The 22,226-nt window shown below is 52.7% G+C and overlaps 1 protein-coding gene across 3 annotated transcripts in view; it reads left to right on the top strand.

The window, feature by feature from the left end:
• YTHDC1 (YTH N6-methyladenosine RNA binding protein C1) overlaps positions 1-22,226 on the top strand; it is a 109,539-nt gene that overhangs the window by 68,442 nt on the left and 18,871 nt on the right. For all 3 annotated transcript variants that reach the window (XM_075351756.1, XM_075351743.1, XM_075351749.1), the window contains one exon: positions 22,082-22,190. In XM_075351756.1, coding sequence (XP_075207871.1) covers positions 22,082-22,190 — 109 coding nt within the window. The remainder of the gene's footprint in view (positions 1-22,081; positions 22,191-22,226) is intronic.

Raw genomic sequence — 22,226 nt, 5'->3', positions numbered from 1 at the left:
ACCCGCTTTTGTGCGGGCGGTAAGCGGCAACTAAAGTGCTGACCCACTAATGCTGAAGTGTCCTGTTGTACTTTTGTACGGTCGCTATTCAGGATGCAGACCTAGAAACAGCAGCAAAAGATCAGGGGTGCTAAAGCACAGACTCTATATGCTGCTTGTCTTGCATGTGCTGCAGTGTCATGTGTCCTTTATGCTTGTATGCTTTACATTGCACTGTAAGGGCTATTCTTGGCTGTCTACCCGCCTAGATGGCTAGACAGCGGCAGCAAACAGCAATGGTGCTAAGGCACAAGCTTTCAATGCTGCTTGGATTGCATGTACTGCAGAGTTTATTTTCATGCTTGTACATTCACTGCATGTCGCTATTCTTGGCTAATGCTCCTTGATGACTAGACAACAGCAGCAGAAAAGCAAGGGTGCTAAGGCACAAGCTTTCAATGCTGCTTGGATTGCATGTGCTGCAGTGGTTATTTTCATGCTTGTATGCTATACATTCACTGTATGTCGCTTTTCTTGGCTAATGCTCCTGAATAACTAGACAACGGCAGCAGAAAAGCAAAGGTGCCAAGGCACAGGCTTTCTATGCTCCTTGTACTGCATGTGCTGAAGTGTTTATTGTACTTCATGCTTGTATGCTATACATTGCACTGTACGGTCGCTATTCTTGGCTAATGCTCCTAGATGGCTAGACAGCAACAGCAAAAAAAAAAAAAAAAAAAAGCATGGGTGCCAAGGCACAGGCTTTCTATGCTGCTTGTACTGCATGCGATACTGTTCCAGGACCCCCAGTGTGTGCAATTACTCAACGGGGTCTCTGCTACAGGTGGCCAAAAGAACCACCTGTGATCCCTGTCCAGGGACAGGGACGGAGTTGCAGTTTCGGCTGATAGATTGTCTGTGACTATGACTAACATCTTACAGACTTTGCAGTCCAGACAGACCTTGGGCAATGTTGATTCAATGCCCCTGGCCACCCTGATTTCGAAACAAATCATGGCTCCAGGAGGGTCCCATGCATCCCAGGGTGCAGGCTCTGACACGGACGACAGTCCCAGACGGCCTAAGCGAGCTCCCTAAGAACGGCCCTCGACTTCATCACAGTACTCTCTGTATGATGATGCAGACGTAGCTGTTCAGGACTCTGATCCTGAGACCGCTCTCAATCCGGATACACCGGATGGTGACGCTATAGTGAATAATCTTATAGCGTCCATCAATGGAAGGTTGGGTATTTCTCCCTCAACTCCTCCAGTGGAGGGGTCAGCTTCACAGCAGAAGAAATCCCTATTTCGGTATCTCAAGCGTATATTGAGTACTTTTCTGGTCACTCTGACTCCAGAGAAGCAGTCCAGGAACACCACGCTTATCCCGATAAGCGTTTCTCCAACCGTATTGAGGATACGCGTTGTCTCTTCCCCCCTGACGTGCTCAAGCGCTCCAAGGGTGGATCCCCCAATCTCCAGGCTTGCGGCTAGATCTATAGTTACAGTGGAAGATGGGACTTCACTTAAAGATGCCATTGACAGACAGATAGCCCTCTGGTTGCAATCTGTCTATGAAGCTATCGGCGGGTCGGTTGCCCCGGCATTCGCAGCCATAGAGGCACTCCAAGCTATTTCAGCTAGTATTGCGCAGAGGGACGCGGTCACATGTACATCTTGGCCGCAGTAGCGTCCTTCACCTCGCAATGTCGGCATTGCGACTCAAGCTGTTTATGCTGTCCTGGACTCTACGAGCCGTACGTCAGTGGCGTCCGCCAACTCCGTGTTGTTACGCTCCTAGTGTTAAGGGATTGGAGCAGATGCTGCTTCCACAAAAGTGCTTAACCAGATTGCCTTTATCTGGTGACAGACTGTTTCGTGAGCGGTTGGATTAAATCATTCAACTGTCCAAGGGTACGGATTCTTCCTTACCCCAGCTATCAAACAAGACCCATCAGGAGAAGGGACAGTCGAGGTTTCGGTCCTTCCCAGGCTCGGGCACGTCCCAATTGCCCTCGTCCAACAGGACTCAAAAGGCTCAGAGGGGCGCGGGTTCCTGGCGGGCTCAATCACGCCCGGAGAAGGCAGCCGGAGGAACCGCTACCAAGGCGGTTTCCTCATGACTTTCAGCCCTCTCTCTCCGCGTCCGCGGTCGGTGGCAGACTCCCCCGCTTTAGCGACATTTAACTGCCACAGGTCAATGGCCGGTGGGTGAGAGACAGTTTGTCGCAAAAACTTCCTCACCGGCCGAGCCGAGGCTCTTCTGCAGGCAGTAGGAGTCGTAATCCCGGTTCCTCCTCAGGAACAAGAGACACTTTTTACTCCGATCTGGTCGGGGTGACAAAATAGGACGACTCCTTCCGTTCCATTCTGGACCTTAAACTGCTCAACAAGCACGTGAAAACCAGGCGGTTCCGGATGGAATCCCTCCGCTCCGTCATTGCCTCAATGTCTCAAGGAGATTTCCTAGCATCAATAGACATCAGGATGCTTATCTCCACGTGCCGATTGCTCCAGAGCACCGGCGTTTGCTACGAGTCGTTATTGAAGACGAGCATCTTCGGTTCGTAGCCCTACCCTTCGGTCTGGCGACAGCCCCACGGGTTTTCACCAAGTTCATGGCAGCAGTGGGACCACTCCCGCACTCTCAGGGTCACCCTGTGATCCCTTACTTAGACCATCTACTTGTCAAGGCACTCTTTTAAGAGGCATGCCAACACAGCCTGAACATGGCGCTGGAGACTTCCCAGAGTTTCGGGTGGGTCCTCAACTTTTCAAAGTTAAACCCAATCGCTGGCATATCTTAGCTTGGGGTTTCACACTCTCTCAGCGATGGTGAAGCTTCCACTGGACAAACAGCGGTCACTACAGACGGGGGTGCAGTCTCTCCTTCAAGGAGACACCTCATCCAGAGGCAGTCCCTTTCACGCAGTTTCATCTGCGTCCACTTCAATAGAACATTCTTCGCTATGGGAGGGGAAGTCGATGTCCCTACACAGGAACGTCCCCCTTTCTCAGTCGATCAAGGACTCTCTTCAGAGGAGTCCACTCTTCAGATCAATTGTCTGGAGCTCTGGGCAGTGTATATTGCCCTGCAAGACTTCCTGCAGTGGCTGGAAGGCAAACAGATCCGAATTCAGTCGGACAATCCACAGCGGTGGCATACATCAACCACCAAGGCGGACTACGCAGTCGGCGAGCCTCCCAGGAAGTCCGCCGGATTCTGCTAGGGGTGGAAGACACAGCATACACCATATCCGCAGTTCACATCCCGGGCGTAGAAAACTGGGAAGCAGACTTCCTCAGTCACCAGGGCGTGGACGCAGGAGAATGGTCTCTGCACCCGGACGGGTTTCACGAATCGGCACAACAGCAAGGTCCCGGTTTTCATGACGATCAAAGAGCTCTGGCGACAGGCATCTCACGGTCGGTCAACCGTGGGCACTACCAGACCGGCCAGACTTACTGTCCCAAGGGCCGTTTTTCCATCTGAATTCTACGGCCCTGAACCTACTGTGTGGCCATTGCGTCCTAGATCCTAGTGTCCTCAGGATTATCCCAAGGGGTCGTTGCACCATGAGACAGGCTATGAAGCCCACGTCTGCTAAGATCTACCACTGAAGTGGAAGATTTTCTTTTACTGGTGCTCTGTACAAGGAGTGTCCCCCTGGCCATTGGCATTGCCTACTTTTCTTTCCTTCCTGCAATCTGGGTTGGAAAAGGGCTTGTCGCTCGGCTCCCTTAAAGGGCAAGTCTCGGCGCTATTGGTGTTTTTTCAGAAGCGTCTAGCACGACGTCCGCAGGTACGCACGTTCCTGCAGGGGGTTTGTCATATCGTCCCCCCGTACGAGCGGCCGTTAGATCCATGGGATCTGAACAGGGTACTAGTTGCTCTCCAGAAGCCGCCTTTCGAGTCTCTGACGGATGTTTCACTCTCTCGACTATCACGGAAAGTGGCCTTTCTGGTAGCGATCACGTCTCTTCGGAGAGTGTCTGAGCTAGCAGCGCTGTCATCCAAGGCTCCTTTCCTGGTGGTCCACCAGGACAAGGTAGTGCTGCGCCCCATTCAGGAGTTTCTCCCTAAGGTAGTATCCTCGTTTCATATTAATCAGGATATCTCCTTACCTTCCTTTTGTCCTCATCCGGTTCACCGGTATGAAAAGGATTTACATTTGTTAGATCTGGTGAGAGCACTCAGAATCTACATTTCCCGCACGGCGCCCCTGCGCCGCTCTGATGCACTCTTTGTCCTTGTCGCTGGCCAGCGCAAGGGGTCGCAGGCTTCTAAAGCCACCCTGGCTCGATGGATCAAAGAACCAATTCTGGAAGCCTACCGTTCTGCGGGGCTTCCGGTTCCTTCAGGGCTGAAGGCCCATTCAACCAGAGCCGTGGGTGCGTCCTGGGCATTACGACACCAGGCTTCGGCTCAACAAGTGTGCCAGGCAGCTACCTGGTCGAGTTTGCACACTTTCACCAAACATTATCAGGTGCATACCTATGCTTCGGTGGACGCCAGCCTAGGTAGAAGAGTCCTGCAGGCGGCAGTGGCCTCCTCGTAGAGGAGGGCTGTCTTGCAGCTCTAACTTGAGGTATTTTGTTACCCACCCAGGGACTGCTTTTGGACGTCCCAATCGTCTGGGTCTCCCAATAGAGCGCCGAAGAAGAAGGGAATTTTGTTACTTACCGTAAATTCCTTTTCTTCTAGCTCTTATTGGGAGACCCAGCACCCGCCCTGTTGTCCTTCGGGATTTTTGGTTTGTTTGCGGGTACACATGTTGTTCATGTTGAACGGTTTTCAGTTCTCCGATGTTACTCGGAGTGAATTTGTTTAAACCAGTTATTGGCTTTCCTCCTTCTTGCTTTAGCACTAAAACTGAGCAGCCCGTGATCCCACGGGGGTGTATAGCCAGAAGGGGAGGGGCCTTACACTTTTTAGTGTAATGCTTTGTGTGGCCTCCGGAGGCAGTAGCTATACACCCAATCGTCTGGGTCTCCCAATAAGAGCTAGAAGAAAAGGAATTTACGGTAAGTAACAAAATTCCCTTCTTTTCACTGCGCATGCTTTTTTTTTTTTTTTTTTTGTAGGTAGATCTTTTATGTTTTGACTTTAGTCAATAAAAAGCGTCACAAATCGGCATTTCTTTGTCGCTCCATTGGGAGACCCAGACAATTGGGTGTATAGCTACTGCCTCCGGAGGCCACACAAAGTATTACACTTTAAAAAGTGTAACCCCTCCCCTCTGCCTATACACCCTCCCGTGCATCACGGGCTCCTCAGTTTTATGCTTTGTGTTGAAGGAGGCACACATCCACTCATGCTCCCATTTTAGTCAGCAGCAGCTGCTGATTTTATCGGTTGGAAGAAAAGTGGGCCCCCGGCATGCTCCCTTCTCACCCCACTGAGTCGGCGGTGCTCTTAAGGTTGAGGTACCCCTTGCGGGTACAGAGGCTGGAGCCACATGCTGTTTTCCTTCACCATCCCATAGAGGCTCTGGGTGAAGTGGGATCCTAACCGGTCATCCATTCACTGGGACCGGGCTCCCTCCGCAGCCCCTGTGGGAATCTGCTGGACCGGAGAATTGGTACATCAGGGACAGGCCCTGCATCCAAAGGTACTCTGGGTCCCCATGGGGACAGTGCATGGACCGCTGGTGTCACAGACGCCGCAGCTGCGGCTGGTTTTTGTGACGACCGGGACTTCCGCGCCGACAGCGCCTGTTTCTTTTTCGCTCCTAATTGGGAGACCCAGACAATTGGGTGTATAGCTACTGCCTCCGGAGGCCGCACAAAGTACTACACTTAAAAGTGTAAGGCCCCTCCCCTTCTGGCTATACACCCTCCCGTAGGAGTACGGATTCCTCAGTTTTAGCTTTGTGCGAAGGAGGTCACACACGCACGCATAGCTCCATTGTTTTTAGTCAGCAGCAGCTGCTGACTATGTCGGATGGAAGAAAAGAGGGCCCCCAGCATGCTCCCTTCTCACCCCACTGTATGTCGGAGGTGTTTGTAAGGTTGAGGTACCCATTGCGGGTACGGAGGCTGGAGCCCACATGCTGATTCCTTCCCCATCCCTTTTTACAGGGCTCTGGGTGAAGTGGGATTTACTGGTCTCCAGGCACTGAGACCGTGCTCCATCTACAGCCCCTGGAGAAGATGCTGGATTGGAGCGGAGTACATCAGGGACATGGCCCTGCTTCCTCAAGGTACTCTGTGTCCCCGTGCATTTCGCGCTCACACCGCAGCATGCTGGGTGTTGTAGTGCGCCGGGGACATCAGCGCTGCGGCGCTTGTGCCATGGCCTCATTTCAGCTTCGCTGAAGCGGGCACACTTTTGGGGAACGGTCGCGCCGGCCGCTGGGACTGCGGCGCGGCTGGCACTTGTGGTGCGCCGGGGACTTCAGCGCGGGCCGCGCTTTTACGGCGGCCGCGCTGATAACTCGAGTCCCCGGCTTTTGCGGCCTGGTTCCGTTCGTTCCCGCCCCCCCAGACCTGCCAGTCAGGAGAGGGGCGGGACGCTGGTCAGTGCATCAGCGCTGAGGGCTGGAGTCGTTTTTACATACTCCAGCCCTCACAATAGGCACAGAGGGGACACTGTTTCCCGCACTTTTGTTTGGGAACTCCCACGGGCCGCCCCTCTCCACAGACGCCGGCAGCCATTCCTGCTGACACGCTGAGCTGCAGAGGGGAGCCGGGGAGACCCAGACAAGGAATTCTGCGCCTCTTACCCGCTATTCAGCGGGCGGTAAGCAGCCCTCCGGGCTCACCCCCTCTTGTGCCAGTAGTAATCTTAGTATTTTGTTCCTGCAAATACTTTGTACTGCATAGCGCTGGTCGCCTTTTGGCTATAGACTCTCTCACATTGCAGAGAGCCAACAGCATGTCGTCCACAAAACGCAAGGGTGCCAAGGCACAGACATTATATGCTTCCTGTACCGCATGTGGGACTTTTCTACCGGCAGGCTCCAATGACCCCCATTGTGTGCAGTGCTCGGCCCCTGTGGCACTTGCACAGCCGGGACCTCCGCTGGACGTGACCCAGGGTGTACCACCTGTGAATGCTGTCCAAGTGACAGGAACTGAGTTTACAGCTTTTGCTGACAGAATGTCTCTCACTATGTCACAAATTCTTGACACATTGCGGGCTAGGCCTGTACTTCAGGCCACGGACACTGTGCAATCATTGCCCCCTGGTCCCCCTCAGCTGAATTACTTCCAATCTCCGGGACGGGCACATACACCTCAGGGTGAAGACTCTGACTCGGACGATGGTCCCAGGCAACCTAAGCGGGCTCGCTATGAGAGGCCTTCACATTCATCTCAATGGTCAGGATCCCAGCGAGATGAATCTATGGGTGATGAGGCGGACGTAACTGATCAGGATTCTGATCCTGGGACCGCTCTCAATCTAGATACACCAGATGGTGACGCCATAGTTAATGATCTTATAGCATCCTTCAATAAGATGTTAAATATTTCTCCACCAGCTCCTCTTGTAGAGGAGTCAGCTTCGCAGCACGAGAGAATCCATTTCAGATATCCCAAGCGTACATTAAGCACTTTTCTTCAGCGCTCTATTGGGAGACCCAGACGATTGGGGTATAGCTACTGCCCTCTGGAGGCCACACAAAGCACTACATCAAAAGTGCAAGGCCCCTCCCCCTCTGGCTATACCCCCCCCGTGGTATCACGGGTTCTCCAGTTTTAGCTTTGTGTGCGAAGGAGGTCAGACATCCACGCATAGCTCCACAGATTTTAGTCAGCAGTAGCTGCTGACTATTTCGGATGGAAGAAAAGAGGACACATATAGTGTCCCCAGCATGCTCCCTTCTCACCCCTGGATGGTGTTGTAAGGTTGAGGTACCTATTGCTGGTACGGAGGCTGGAGCCCACATGCTGCTTTCCTTCCACATCCCCCTGAGGGGCTCTGTGGAAGTGGGATCCTGCCGGCCTCAAAGCTCTGACGCCGGGCTCCATCCACAGACCCATTTGAACCTGCTGGATACGGAGCTGGAGTACCGTTCAGGGACATGGCCCTGCACCATTACAGGTACTCTGTGTCCCCGTACACACAGGCACAGCACACTCCAGACTTGCTGGGTGTGCTAGTGCGCCGGGGACAGTAATGGGTTACAGTCACTGCAGCTTTGCTGAGTGACTTTGTGTTTTGGGAACTACCGCGCCGGACGCTCCGGGAGCGGCGGCGCGGCTGGGACTTGTAGTTCGCCGGGGACTGGGCGCCGACCGCGCTTTTACGGCGGCGGCGCTTATAAATCCAGTCCCCGGCTTCTGCGGCCTAGTGCCGCTTCGTTCCCGCCCCCTCCCTGTCACTCAGGGAAGGGGACAGGCGCTGAGCAATCAGCAGCGCCGAGGGCTGGAGCCTTTTTACATGCTCCAGCCCTCTCACTGCACACTGTCGGACGCCGGATTCCCGCTCTGCCTTGGGGGCACGCCCACGGCCCGCCCCTCCTCACATGAGCTGGGGAAGAAGCCGGCAGCCATTACTGAAGTCCGAGCTCGGATTTTCAGCAACCAGGCAGGACGGTGGCGATCATACACCCGCTTATAGGCGGGCGGTAAGCGGCACACATAGTGCTGACCACAGATAACTGCAGTGTGTACATGTGTTGTTTTTAACTGCACAGGTCGCTATATGCCCGCTTGGGGAGCGACACATTAGCAGCAGGAAAGCAGGTGTGCTAAGGCACAGGCTTTCTAGGCTGCTTGTATTGCACGACTGAGGTGTTCATTTGTGTTTATGTGTTATACATTGCACTGTACAGTCGCTAGTCTTAGCTATATTCTTCTGGAATGGCTAGACTACAGCAGCAGAAAACCAAGGGTGCTGGGGCACAGGTTTTTTTCTATGCTGCTTGTATTGCATGGGCTGCAGTGTGCATTTGTACTTGTGCTTGTATGCTATACATTGCACTGTATGGTCACTCTTCTGGGCCATATTCCCCTAGATGACTTGTCTACAGCAGCAGAAGAGCTGGGGTGCCAGGGCACAGGCTTCTATGCTGCTGGTATTGCATGTGCTGCAGTGTTCATTTGTACTTGTGCTTGTATGCTATACATTGCACTGTAGGGTCACTCTTGGCTATATTCCCCTAGATGACTAGTATACAGCAGCATAAGAGCAGGGGTGCCAGGGCACAGGCTTCTATGCTGCTTGTATTGCTTGTGCTGCAGTGGTCATTTGTACTTTATGCCTGTATGCTATACATTGCACTGTACGGTCACCAATCTTGGCTATATAATTCTAGATAGCTAGTCGGCAGCGGCAAAACAGCAACACAGTCTGGCGACAGCCCCACGGGTGTTCACCAAGGTCATGGCAGCAGTGGTAGCAGTCTTGCACTTTCAGGGACACCCGGTGATTCCATACTTGGACGATCTACTCGTCAAAGCACCCTCCCTCGAGGCATGCCAACGCAGCCTGAATGTTACGCTGGAGACTCTCCAGACTTTCGGGTGGATCATCAATTTGGCAAGGTCAAATCTGTCTCCGACTCAATCACTAACGTATCTCGGCATGGAGTTTCATACTCTATCAGCAATAGTGAAGCTTCCGCTGAACAAGCAGCGTTCACTGCAGACAGAGGTGCAGTCTCTCCTTCAAGGCCAGTCGCACCCCTTAAGGCGCCTCATGCACTTCCTAAGGAAGATGGTGGCAGCCATCGAGGCAGTTCTCTTTGCGCAGTTTCATCTGCGCCAACGGCAATGGGACATTCTCCGCCAATGGGACGGGCAGTCAACCTCCCTGGACAGGGAAGTCTCCCTTTCCCAGACGGCCGAGGACTCTCTGCTATAGTGGCCATAGCCCCCATCCTGGGCACTGGTCACGACAGATACGAGTCTGTCAGGGTGGGGAGCAGTTTGTCTCCGCCACATGGCTCAGGGGACGTGGACTCAGCAGGAGTCCACCCTTCAGATCGATGTTCAAATCGGGGCAGGGTATCTTACCCTATTAGCCTTCCAGAAGTGGCTAGAAAGAGAGCAGATCCGAATCCAGTCGGACATCTCCACAGCGGTGGCATACATCAACCACCAAGAAGGGACGCGCAGTCAGCAAGCCTTCCAGGAAGTCCGGCGAATCCTCATGTGGGTGGAGGACACAGCATCCACCATATCCGCAGTTCACATCCCGGGCGTAGAAAACTGGGAAGCAGACTTCCTCAGTCGCCAGGGTATGGACGCGGGGGAATGGTCCCTTCACTCGGACGTGTTTCAGGAAATCTGTTGCCGCTGGGGGGTGCCGGACGTCGACCTAATGGCGTCTCGGCACACCTACAAGGTCCCGGCATTTATGGCACGATCGCGCGATCACAGAGCTCTGGCGGCAGACGCCTTAGTGCAAGATTGGTCGCAGTTCCGGCTCACATATGTGTTTCCACCTCTGGCACTCTTGCCCAGAGTACTGCGCAAAAATCAGATCCGATTGCAGCCGCGTCATACTCGTCGCACCAGACTGGCCGAGGAGATCGTGGTACCCGGATCTGTGGCATCTCACGGTCGGCCGACCGTGGTCACTACCAAACCGACCAGACTTACTGTCCCAAGGGCCGTTTTCTCCATCGGAATTCTGCGGCCCTGAACCTGACTGGGTGGCTTTTGTGTCCTGGATCCTAGCGTCTTCAGGATTATCCCAAGGGGTCGTTGCCACCATGAGACTGGCTAGGAAGCCCACGTCTGCTAAGATATACCACAGAACGTGGAAGATTTTCTTATTCTGGTGCTCTACTCAGGGAGTGTCTCCCTGGCCATTTGCATTGCCTACTTTTCTTTCCTTCCTACAATAGGAGTCAGAAAAGGGCTCGTCGCTCGACTCCCTCAAAGGGCAAGTCTCAGCACTATCCGTGTTTTTTTCAGAAGTGGCTAGCACGTCTTTCTAAGGTGTGCACGTTCCCGCAGGGGGTTTGTCATATCGTACCCCCGTACAAGCGGCCGTTAGATCCATGGGATCTGAACAGGGTTCTAGTTGCTCTCCAGAAGCCGCCTTTCGAGACTCTGAAGGAAGTTTCTTTTTCTCGCCTGTCACAGAAGGTGGCGTTTCTCGTTGCGATCACATCGCTTCGGCGAGTGTCTGAGCTGGCAGCTCTGTCATCCAAGGCTCCCTTCCTGGTGTTTCACCAGGACAAGGTAGTGCTGCGCCCCATTCCGGAGTTTCTCCCTAAGGTCGTATCCTCGTTTCATCTTAATCAGGATATCTCCTTACCGTCTTTTTGCACTCATCCGGTTCACCGGTATGAGAATGATTTACGTTTGCTAGATTTGGTGAGAGCACTCAGAATCTACATTTCCCGCACGGCGCCCATGCGCCGTGCCGATGCACTTTTTGTCCTTGTCGCTGGTCCGCGCAAGGGGTTGCAGGCTTCTAAAGCCACCCTGGCTCGATGGATCAAAGAACCAATTCTAGAGGCCTACCGTTCTGCGGGGCTTCCGGTTCCTTCAGGGCTAAAAGCCCACTCAACCAGAGCCGTGGGTGCGTCCTGGGCATTACGTCACCAGGCTTCGGCTCAACAGGTGTGCCAGGCAGCTACCTGGTCCAGTCTGCACACTTTCACCAAGCATTATCAGGTGCATACCTATGCTTCGGCGGATGCCAGCTTAGGTAGAAGAGTCCTGCAGGCGGCAGTGACACCCCCGTAGGGGAGGGCTGATTTGCAGCTCTAACATGAGGTATTTCTTTACCCACCCAGGGACAGCTTTTGGACGTCCCAATCGTCTGGGTCTCCCAATAGAGCGCTGAAGAAGAAGGGAATTTTGTTACTTACCGTAAATTCCTTTTCTTCTAGCTCTTATTGGGAGACCCAGCACCCGCCCTGTTGTCCTTCGGGATGTTTTTTTGTTGTTTGCGGGTACACATGTTGTTCATGTTGAACGGTTTTTCAGTTCTCCGATGTTATTCGGAGTTAATTTGCTTAAACCAGTTATTGGCTTCCTCCTTCTTGCTTTGGCACTAAAACTGGAGAACCCGTGATACCACGGGGGGGGTATAGCCAGAGGGGGAGGGGCCTTGCACTTTTGATGTAGTGCTTTGTGTGGCCTCCAGAGGGCAGTAGCTATACCCCAATCGTCTGGGTCTCCCAATAAGAGCTAGAAGAAAAGGAATTTACGGTAAGTAACAAAATTCCCTTCTTCTGGACCACGCTGACTTTAGAGACGCAATCCAGAAACCCCACGCTTATCCGGAAAGGCGTTTTTCTAAACGGCTTAAAGATACACGCTATCCTTTTCCCCCTGAGGTGGTCAAGGGTTGGACCCAGTGTCCAAAAGTGGATCCTCCAATTTCCAGGCTTGCAGCTAGATCCTTGGTTGCAGTTGAAGATGGAGCGGCACTTAAAGATGCCACTGACAGGCAGATGGAGCTCTGGCTGAAATCCATCTATGAAGCTATTGGAGCGTCGTTAGCGCCATCTTTTGCTGCCGTATGGGCACTCCAAGCTATCTCAGCCGGGCTTGTGCAAGTCGACTCAGTCACACGTGCATTTGCCCCGCAGGTAGCACCATTGACCTCGCAAATGGCGGCATTCGCGTCGTACGCGATTAATGCTGTTCTTGACGCCACAAGCCGTACGGCAGTGGCGTCAGCCAACTCCGTTGTATTGCGTAGGGCCCTGTGGTTGAGACATTGGAAGGCAGATTCTCATTCCAAGAAGTGCTTAACCAATTTGCCTTTTTCTCGTGACCGATTGTTTGGAGAGCGTTTGGATGAAATCATCAAACACTCCAAGGGTAAGGACTCATCCTTACCGCAACACAGACAAAACAAACCCCAACAGAGGAGGGGTCAGTCTGGTTATCGGTCCTTTCGAGGACCGGGCAGGTCCCAATTTTCCTCGTCAAAAAAGACTCAAAAAGATCAGAGACTCTCAGATTCTTGGAGGTCTCAGTCACGCCCAAAAAAGACAGCCGGAGGAACCGTTGCCAAGACGGCGTCCTCATGACTTGCAGTCTCCGATTCCCACACCCTCGGTCGGTGGGAGGCTTTCCCACTTTGGCGACATTTGGCTGTCACGCGTCAAAGACCGTTGGGTGAGGGATATTCTGTCTCACGGGTACAGGATAGAGTTCAGTTCTCGTCCGCCAACTCGTTTCTTCAGAACTTCTCCACCACCAGACCGAGCCGATGCTCTGTTGCAGGCGGTGGCCGCTCTAAAGGCGGAAGGAGTGGTGACCTCCGTCCCTCTTCAGGAACAAGGTCACGGTTTTTACTCCAATCTGTTTGTGGTCCCAAAAAAGGACGGATCGTATCGACCCGTCCTGGATCTAAAGTTGCTCAACAGACACGTAAAAGTCAGGAGGTTCCGGATGGAATCCCTACGCTCCGTCATAGCCTCAATGTCTCAAGGAGATTTTCTAGCATCAATAGACATCAAAGATGCGTATCTCCACGTGCCGATTGCGCCAGAGCATCAGCGTTTCCTACGCTTCGTCATACACGACGAACACCTGCAGTTCGTAGCGTTACCTTTCGGTCTGGCAACAGCCCCCCGGGTCTTCACCAAGGTCATGGCAGCAGTAGTAGCTGTCCTGCACTCGCAAGGTCACTCGGTCATCCCGTATCTAGACGACCTGCTTATAAAGGCACCCTCTCAAGAGGCATGCCAACACAGTCTGAAAGTGGCACTAGACACTCTCCAGAGTTTCGGGTGGATTATCAACTTTCCAAAGTCTCATCTAACCCCGACCCAATCACTGACTTATCTTGGCATGGAGTTTCATACTCTCTCAGCGATAGTGAAGCTTCCACTGGACAAGCAGTGTTCGCTGCGGACAGGAGTGCAATCTCTCCTTCAGAGCCAGTCACACTCACTGAGGCGCCTCATGCATTTCCTAGGAAAGATGGTAGCAGCAATGGAGGCGGTCCCGTTCGCGCAGTTTCATCTGCGCCCTCTACAATGGGACATTCTACGCCAATGGGATGGGAAGTCGACGTCCCTCGACAGGACTGTCTCCCTCTCTCAGACTGCCAAGGACTCTCTGCGTTGGTGGCTTCTCCCCACCTCATTGTCACAGGGAAAGTCGTTCCTACCCCCATCCTGGGCAGTGGTCACGACGGATGCGAGCCTATCAGGGTGGGGAGCGGTGTTTCTCCACCACAGGGCTCAGGGGACGTGGACTCAGGAAGAGTTCACCCTGCAGATCAATGTTCTGGAAATCAGAGCAGTCTATCTTGCTCTGCGAGCCTTCCAACAATGGCTGGAAGGCAAGCAGATTCGGATTCAGTCGGACAATTCCACGGCGGTGGCGTACATCAACCACCAAGGGGGAACACGCAGTCGCCAAGCCTTTCAAGAAGTCCGGCGGATTTTGACGTGGGTGGAAAGCAAAGCGTCCACCATATCCGCAGTTCACATCCCAGGCATGGAAAACTGGGAAGCAGACTTTCTCAGTCGCCAGGGCATGGACGCAGGGGAATGGTCCCTTCACCCGGACGTGTTTCAGCAGATCTGTTGCCGCTGGGGGACGCCGGACGTCGATCTGATGGCGTCACGGCACAACAACAAGGTCCCAGTTTTCATGGCACGGTCTCACGATCACCGAGCGCTGGCGGCAGACGCCTTGGTTCAGGATTGGTCGCAATTCCGACTACCCTATGTGTTCCCACCTCTAGCATTGTTGCCCAGAGTTCTCCGGAAAATCAGGTCCGACTGCCATCGAGCCATTCTCGTCGCTCCAGACTGGCCAAGAAGGTCGTGGTACCCGGATCTGTGGCATCTCACGGTAGGCCAACCATGGGCACTACCAGACCGTCCAGATTTGCTGTCTCAAGGGCCGTTTTTCCATCTGAATTCTGCGGCCCTGAACCTGACTGTGTGGCCATTGAGTCCTGGATCCTAGCGGCCTCAGGTTTATCTCATGAAGTAGTTGCCACAATGAGACAGGCTAGAAAACCATCCTCAGCTAAGATCTATCACAGGACGTGGAAGATATTCTTAGCTTGGTGCTCGGCTCAGAGGGTTTCTCCCTGGCCATTTGCATTGCCAATTTTTCTTTCCTTCCTGCAGTCTGGGTTGGAAAAAGGTTTGTTGCTTAGCTCTCTTAAGGGTCAAGTCTCCGCGCTATCCGTATTCTTTCAGAAGCGCTTGGCACGGCTTTCTAAAGTACGCACGTTTCTCCAAGGAGTTTGTCATATCGCTCCTCCTTACAGACGGCCATTGGAACCCTGGGATCTAAACAAGGTTCTCATTGCTCTCCAGAAGCCGCCTTTCGAGCCTTTGAAAGAGGTTTCCCTTTCTCGGCTTTCACAAAAAGTGTTTTTTCTTGTGGCGGTCACGTCTCTTCGTAGAGTGTCCGAGCTAGCGGCGTTATCTTGCAAATCTCCCTTCCTGGTGTTTCACAAAGACAAGGTAGTACTGCGTCCAATTCCAGAGTTTTCTCCCAAGGTGGTTTCTTCCTTTCATCTCAATCAGGATATCACTTTGCCATCTTTGTGTCCGCATCCAGTTCACCAATTTGAAAAAGGTTTACATCTGTTGGACCTGGTGAGAGCACTCAGGATTTACATTTCTCGCACGGCGCCTATGCGCCGTTCTGATGCGCTCTTTGTCCTAGTCGCTGGTCAGCATAAGGGATCGCAAGCTTCCAAATCCACCCTGGCGCGGTGGATCAAGGAACCAATTCTTCACACATACCGTTCTGCTGGGCTTCCGATTCCATCTGGACTGAAGGCCCATTCTACCAGAGCCGTGGGTGCGTCCTGGGCATTGCGGCATCAGGCTACGGCTCAGCAGGTGTGCCAGGCGGCTACCTGGTCGAGTCTGCACACGTTTACCAAACACTATCAAGTGCATACCTACGCTTCGGCAGATGCCAGCCTAGGTAGACAGGTCCTTCAGGCGGCGGTGGCCCACCTGTAGGAAAGGGCTGCCTGACAGCCCGATCACGAGGTATCTTTTTACCCACCCAGGGACTGCTTTTGGACGTCCCAATTGTCTGGGTCTCCCAATTAGGAGCGAAAAAGAAGGGAATTTTGTTTACTTACCGTAAATTCCTTTTCTTCTAGCTCCAATTGGGAGACCCAGCACCCGCCCTATTGTTCTTAGGGTTTCGTTTTTCGGGTGCACATGTTGTTCATGTTGTTTCTTAAGTTCTCCGATCTTGTTATCGGATTGAATTTGTTTTTTGAAACTGTTATTGGCTTTCCTCCTTCTTGCTTTGGTACTAAAACTGAGGAATCCGTACTCCTACGGGAGGGTGTATAGCCAGAAGGGGAGGGGCCTTACACTTTTAAGTGTAGTACTTTGTGCGGCCTCCGGAGGCAGTAGCTATACACCCAATTGTCTGGGTCTCCCAATTGGAGCTAGAAGAAAAGGAATTTACGGTAAGTAAACAAAATTCCCTTCTTTTCGGCCGCGGTATTAAATTTAGTCCCCGGCTTCATTGCGGCCTAGTACCATAACTCCCGCCCCCGGGCCTGCCAGTCAGGGGTAAGGGCGGGACGGTCGACCTGACGTCGGCAGTGAGGGCTGGAGCAGACTTTAGGTTTCCTCCCCCCCCCCCCCCCCCTCACTGATCACTGTGGGGCACCAGATTCCCGCACTTTATTAGTCGCTGCCCACGGCTCCCTCCTCCCCTGAGAGCTCCTGCAGCCATTTTTTACTACATTCTGCTGGTGGAGTTTTTCAGGAACGAGTGCTGAAGGATGGATCACAGCTCTGGGAGACCTAGGCAGGGAATCTGGTGGACACACACACACACCGCTTGAGCGGTCGGTAAGCCACACCGGTCACCCGGTGCTGGTCCCCCCTAGGTGCCGGAGTGTATATATATATATATATTATACTATATTATATATATATATATATATATATATATATATATATATGTATGTATGTATATATATAATGTAATATTATATATAATGTAATATTATATATAATGTAATATTATATAATATATATAATGTAATATTATATATATATTATAATATAATATTATATATATATATATTATAATATAATATTATATATATATATTATAATATAATATTATATATATATATTATAATATAATATTATATATATATATTATAATATAATATTATATATAATATATAAGTATATATTTTCTCTGCTCGGCCGGGTTGTTTTGCTTTTGGCTATATACCCTCAGTGATCACTCTCCTGGGAGACAACAGCATGTCGTCCACAAGGAGCAAGGGCGCTAAGGCAAACGGTTATTTTGCAACTTGTACCTCTTGTGCGGCTATGTTACCTGCAGGTTCCACCTACCCTCACTGTGAGCAATGCTCGGCACCTGTTGCACTTGCTCAGCCGGAGCCTCGGGCACTAGGGGGACCCTCGGCTCAGGCAGACCCTCCTGCTTCCCCTGTCCAGGCGGCAGGGACAGAGTTTGCAGCTTTTGCTGAGAAACTCTGAGTCGCTTTCACAATCCATGGCTCAGTCTATGGACAAATGGTCTGCCAGGCTACTAGAAGCCTTGCAGTCCAGACCGGTCCTTACACAGGCCCCGGGCACTGTTGGATCATCACCTCCAGGCCCCTCTCAGTCTGCGCCGCAGCGTGCTCCCGGGGTGGCCCCTAGGTCTCACGTGGAGGACTCCGGCACGGACCACAGTCCCAGACCGGCTAAGCGGGCTCGCTGGGAATCTTCCCCGACTTCCTCCCGCTGCTCGGGGTCCCAGCTTGAGGACTCTCTGGAGGATGAGGCGGACGTCGCAGCTCAAAGTTCTGACCCTGACGTTGCTCTCAATCTGGAGACACCTGAAGGGGATGCCATAGTAAATGACCTTATTGCATCCATCAACCAGGTGTTAGATCTTTCCCCCCCAACTCCACCTATAGAGGAGTCGGCTTCACAGCAGGAGAAACACCAGTTTAGGTTTCCCAAACGCACACGGAGTGCGTTTTTCGATCATTCTAACTTCAGAGATGCTGTCCAGAAACATAGAGCATTTCCGGACAAGCGCTTTGCTAAGCGCCTTAATGACACACGTTACCCCTTCCCCTCTGACGTAGTCAAGGGTTGGGCTCAATGTCCCAAGGTGGATCCTCCAGTCTCTAGACTGGCGGCTAGATCTGTAGTATCAGTTGCAGATGGCTCATCGCTCAAAGATGCCACTGACAGGCAGAGCTCCTGGTGAAATCCATCTATGAAGCCACAGGTGCGTCTTTTGCCCCAGCCTTTGCAGCCGTGTGGGCACTCCAAGCTATCTCAGCTTGTCTGTCTGAGATTAATGCGGTCACACGTACCTCTGCTCCACAAGTTGTGTCTTTGACTTCTCAGGCGTCGGCTTTTTCGTCCTACGCCATGAACGCCGTCCTGGACTCGGCTAGCCGTACAGCGGTGGCATCCGCTAACTCGGTGGCAGTCCGCAGGGCCATGTGGCTACGCGAATGGAAGGCAGACTCTGCTTCCAAGAAATTCTTAACCGGTTTGCCGTTTTCTGGCGACCGATTGTTTAGCGAACGATTGGATGAAATCATTAAGGAATCCAAGGGAAAGGACTCGTCCTTACCCCAGTCCAAACCGAAGAGACCTCAGCAACGAAAAATTCAATCGAGGTTTCGGTCCTTTCGGCCCTCAGCCAAGTCCCAATCCTCCTCGTCCAACAGACCACAGAAGGGCCAGGGGAACTCTTATGCGTGGCGGTCTAAGTCACGCCCCCAAAAGACCGCCGGAGGCACTGCCTCCAAGGCGGCCTCCTCATGACTCCCGGCATCCCCGAACCGCATCCTCGGTCGGTGGCAGGCTCTCCCGCTTTTGCGACGCCTGGTGGCCACATGTCCAAGACCGATGGGTGAGAGACATTCTGTCTCACGGTTACAGGATAGAGCTCAGCTCTCGTCCTCCGACTCGTTTCTTCAGAACATCTCCGCCCCCAGCTCGGGCCGGCGCACTTTTTCAGGCTGTGGGCGTTCTGAAGACAGAAGGAGTGGTGATTCCAGTCCCTCCTCAGGAACATGGTCACGGCTTCTACTCCAACTTGTTCGTGGTGCCAAAGAAGGACGGATCATTCCGTCCCGTTCTGGACCTCAAACTGCTTAACAGGCATGTGAGCACCAGAAGGTTTCGGATGGAATCTCTCCGCTCTGTCATCGCTTCGATGTCACAAGGAGACTTCCTAGCATCAATCGACATCAGGGATGCTTATCTCCATGTGCCGATCGCACCCGAGCATCAACGCTTCCTGCGCTTTGCCATCGGGGACGAACACTTTCAGTTCGTGGCATTGCCTTTCGGCCTGGCGACAGCCCCACGGGTCTTCACCAAGGTCATGGCATCTGTTGTGGCGGTCCTACACTCTCAGGGCCACTCGGTGATCCCTTACTTGGACGATCTCCTAGTCAGGGCACCCTCCCGGGAGGCGTGTCAACACAGCCTGACCGTCGCTCTGGAGACTCTCCAGCGGTTCGGGTGGATCATCAACTTTCCAAAGTCCAAGTTGACACCGACCCAATCGCTGACTTACCTAGGGATGGAGTTTCATACTCTCTCAGCGATAGTCAAGCTACCATTGGACAAACAGCTTTCACTACAGACAGGGGTGCAATCTCTTCTTCGGGGCCAGACACACCCCTTGAGGCGCCTCATGCACTTCCTGGGGAAGATGGTGGCAGCAATGGAGGCAGTTCCCTTCGCGCAATTTCATCTGCGCCCACTCCAATGGGACATTCTCCGCAAATGGGACAGGAGGTTGACGTCCCTCGACAGGAACGTCTCTTTCCCTTGCAGCCAAAACCTCTCTTCAGTGGTGGCTGCTTCCCACTTCTCTATCGCAGGGAAAATCCTTCCTGCCCCCAACCTGGGCTGTGGTCACGACGGACGCGAGCCTGTCAGGGTGGGGAGCGGTGTTTCTCCACCACAGGGCTCAAGGAACCTGGACTCCGATGGAGTCCTCCCAGCAGATCAATGTTCTGGAGATAAGGGCAGTGTATCTAGCCCTAAAGGCGTTCCATCGGTGGCTGGAGGGCAGGCAGATCCGAATACAGTCGGACAACGCCACTGCCGTCGCCTACATCAACCACCAAGGCGGCACTCGCAGTCGTCAAGCCTTCCAGGAAGTCCGGCGGATTCTGCAGTGGGTGGAAGCCACAGGCTCCACCATCTCCGCAGTTCACATCCCGGGCGTAGAAAACTGGGAAGCAGATTTTCTCAGTCGTCAGGGCATGGACGCGGGGGAATGGTCTCTGCACCCAGACGTGTTTCGAGAGATCTGTCGCCGCTGGGGAACGCCGGATGTCGATCTCATGGCGTCACGGCACAACAACAAGGTCCCGGCCTTCATGGCACGGTCTCTAGATCACAGAGCTCTGGCGGCGGACGCGTTAGTTCAGGATTGGTCGCAGTTTCGACTGCCATATGTGTTTCCTCCTCTGGCGATGTTGCCCAGAGTGTTACGCAAGATCAGATCCGACTGTCGTCGCGCCATTCTCGTCGCTCCAGATTGGCCGAGGCGGTCGTGGTACCCGGATCTGTGGCATCTCACGGTGGGTCAGCCGTGGGCGCTTCCAGACCGCCCAGACCTGCTGTCAAAAGGGCCGTTTTTCCATCTGAATTCCGCGGCCCTCAACCTGACTGTGTGGCCATTGAGTCCTGGCTCCTAGCCTCTTCAGGGTTATCTCAGAATGTCATTGCCACTATGAGACAGGCCAGGAAACCATCGTCCGCCAAGATCTATTACAGGTCGTGGCGGATCTTCTTGTCCTGGTGCTCTGATAATGGTTTTGCTCCCTGGCCTTTTGCCTTACCCATTTTTCTTTCATTCCTTCAATCCGGAATGGAAAAGGGTTTGTCACTGGGCTCTCTCAAGGGACAAGTATCGGCGCTCTCAGTATTTTTTCAAAAACGCCTGGCAAGGCTTCCGCAGGTCCGCACGTTCCTGCAGGGAGTTTGCCACATAGTTCCACCTTACAAGCGCACCCTGGGACCTTAACAGGGTGCTGACGGCTCTTCAGAAACCACCTTTCGAGCCGCTGAAGGATGTCTCTTTATCACGTCTTTCGCAGAAGGTGGCTTTTCTAGTGGCAGTTACCTCACTCCGAAGAGTGTCGGAGCTTGCAGCGCTGTCATGCAAGGCCCCCTTCCTGGTTTTTCACCAGGATAAGGTGGTTCTGCGTCCTGTACCGGAGTTTCTCCCTAAGGTGGTATCTCCTTTTCATCTCAATCAGGATATCTCCTTACCTTCATTTTGCCCTCATCCGGTTCACCAATGTGAAAAGGATTTGCACTCTTTGGATCTGGTGAGAGCACTCCGTTTCTACGTGTCTCGCACGGCGCCCCTGCGCCGTTCAGATGCGCTCTTTGTCCTTGTCGCTGGCCAGCGTAAGGGCTCGCAGGCCTCCAAGTCAACCTTGGCTTGATGGATCAAGGAACCGATTCTTGAAGCCTACCGTTCTTCGGGGCTTCCGATTCCTTCGGGGCTGAAAGCCCATTCTACCAGAGCCGTGGGTGCGTCCTGGGCATTGCGGCACCGGGCTACGGCTCAGCAGGTGTGTCAGGCAGCTACCTGGTCTGGTCTGCACACTTTCACTAAACACTATCAAGTGCATACCTATGCTTCGGCAGATGCCAGTCTAGGTAGGCGAGTCCTTCAGGCGGCGGTTGCCCACCTGTAGGAAGGGGCCGGTTTTCGCCTATCTTTTATTGAGGTATTCTTTACCCACCCAGGGATTGCTTTTGGACATCCCAATTGTCTGGGTCTCCCAATGGAGCGACAAAGAAGGGAATTTTGTTTTACTTACCGTAAATTCCTTTTCTTCTAGCTCCTATTGGGAGACCCAGCACCCGCCCCTGTTCCCTTCGGGCTGTTGTTTTTTTGTGTACACATGTTGTTCATGAAGAATTGTTCTTTTGGTTCATGTTTTCAGTTCTCCGAACATCCTTCGGATTGAATTTACCTTAGACCAATTTATAAGTTCCTCCTTCCTGCTTTTGCACCAAAACTGAGGAGCCCGTGATGCACGGGAGGGTGTATAGGCAGAGGGGAGGGGTTACACTTTTTAAAGTGTAATACTTTGTGTGGCCTCCGGAGGCAGTAGCTATACACCCAATTGTCTGGGTCTCCCAATAGGAGCTAGAAGAAAAGGAATTTACGGTAAGTAAACAAAATTCCCTTCTTTGTTTTTAATGCAGGGTGTTTGGTCAACATTACCAGTCAACGAAAAGAAGCTGAATGCGGCATTCAGAGCTGCTAGAAGTGTTATTTTGGTATTCTCTGTAAGAGAAAGTGGAAAATTTCAAGGTAAGACAATCAGTCCTTCCTTTTATAATCCCATTT

This window comes from Anomaloglossus baeobatrachus, chromosome 1, assembly GCF_048569485.1.
Source record: "Anomaloglossus baeobatrachus isolate aAnoBae1 chromosome 1, aAnoBae1.hap1, whole genome shotgun sequence".
NCBI lineage: Eukaryota > Metazoa > Chordata > Amphibia > Anura > Aromobatidae > Anomaloglossus > Anomaloglossus baeobatrachus.
Note: the sequence above shows the minus strand (reverse complement) of the source record. Positions and strands in the feature narration are given on the sequence as shown.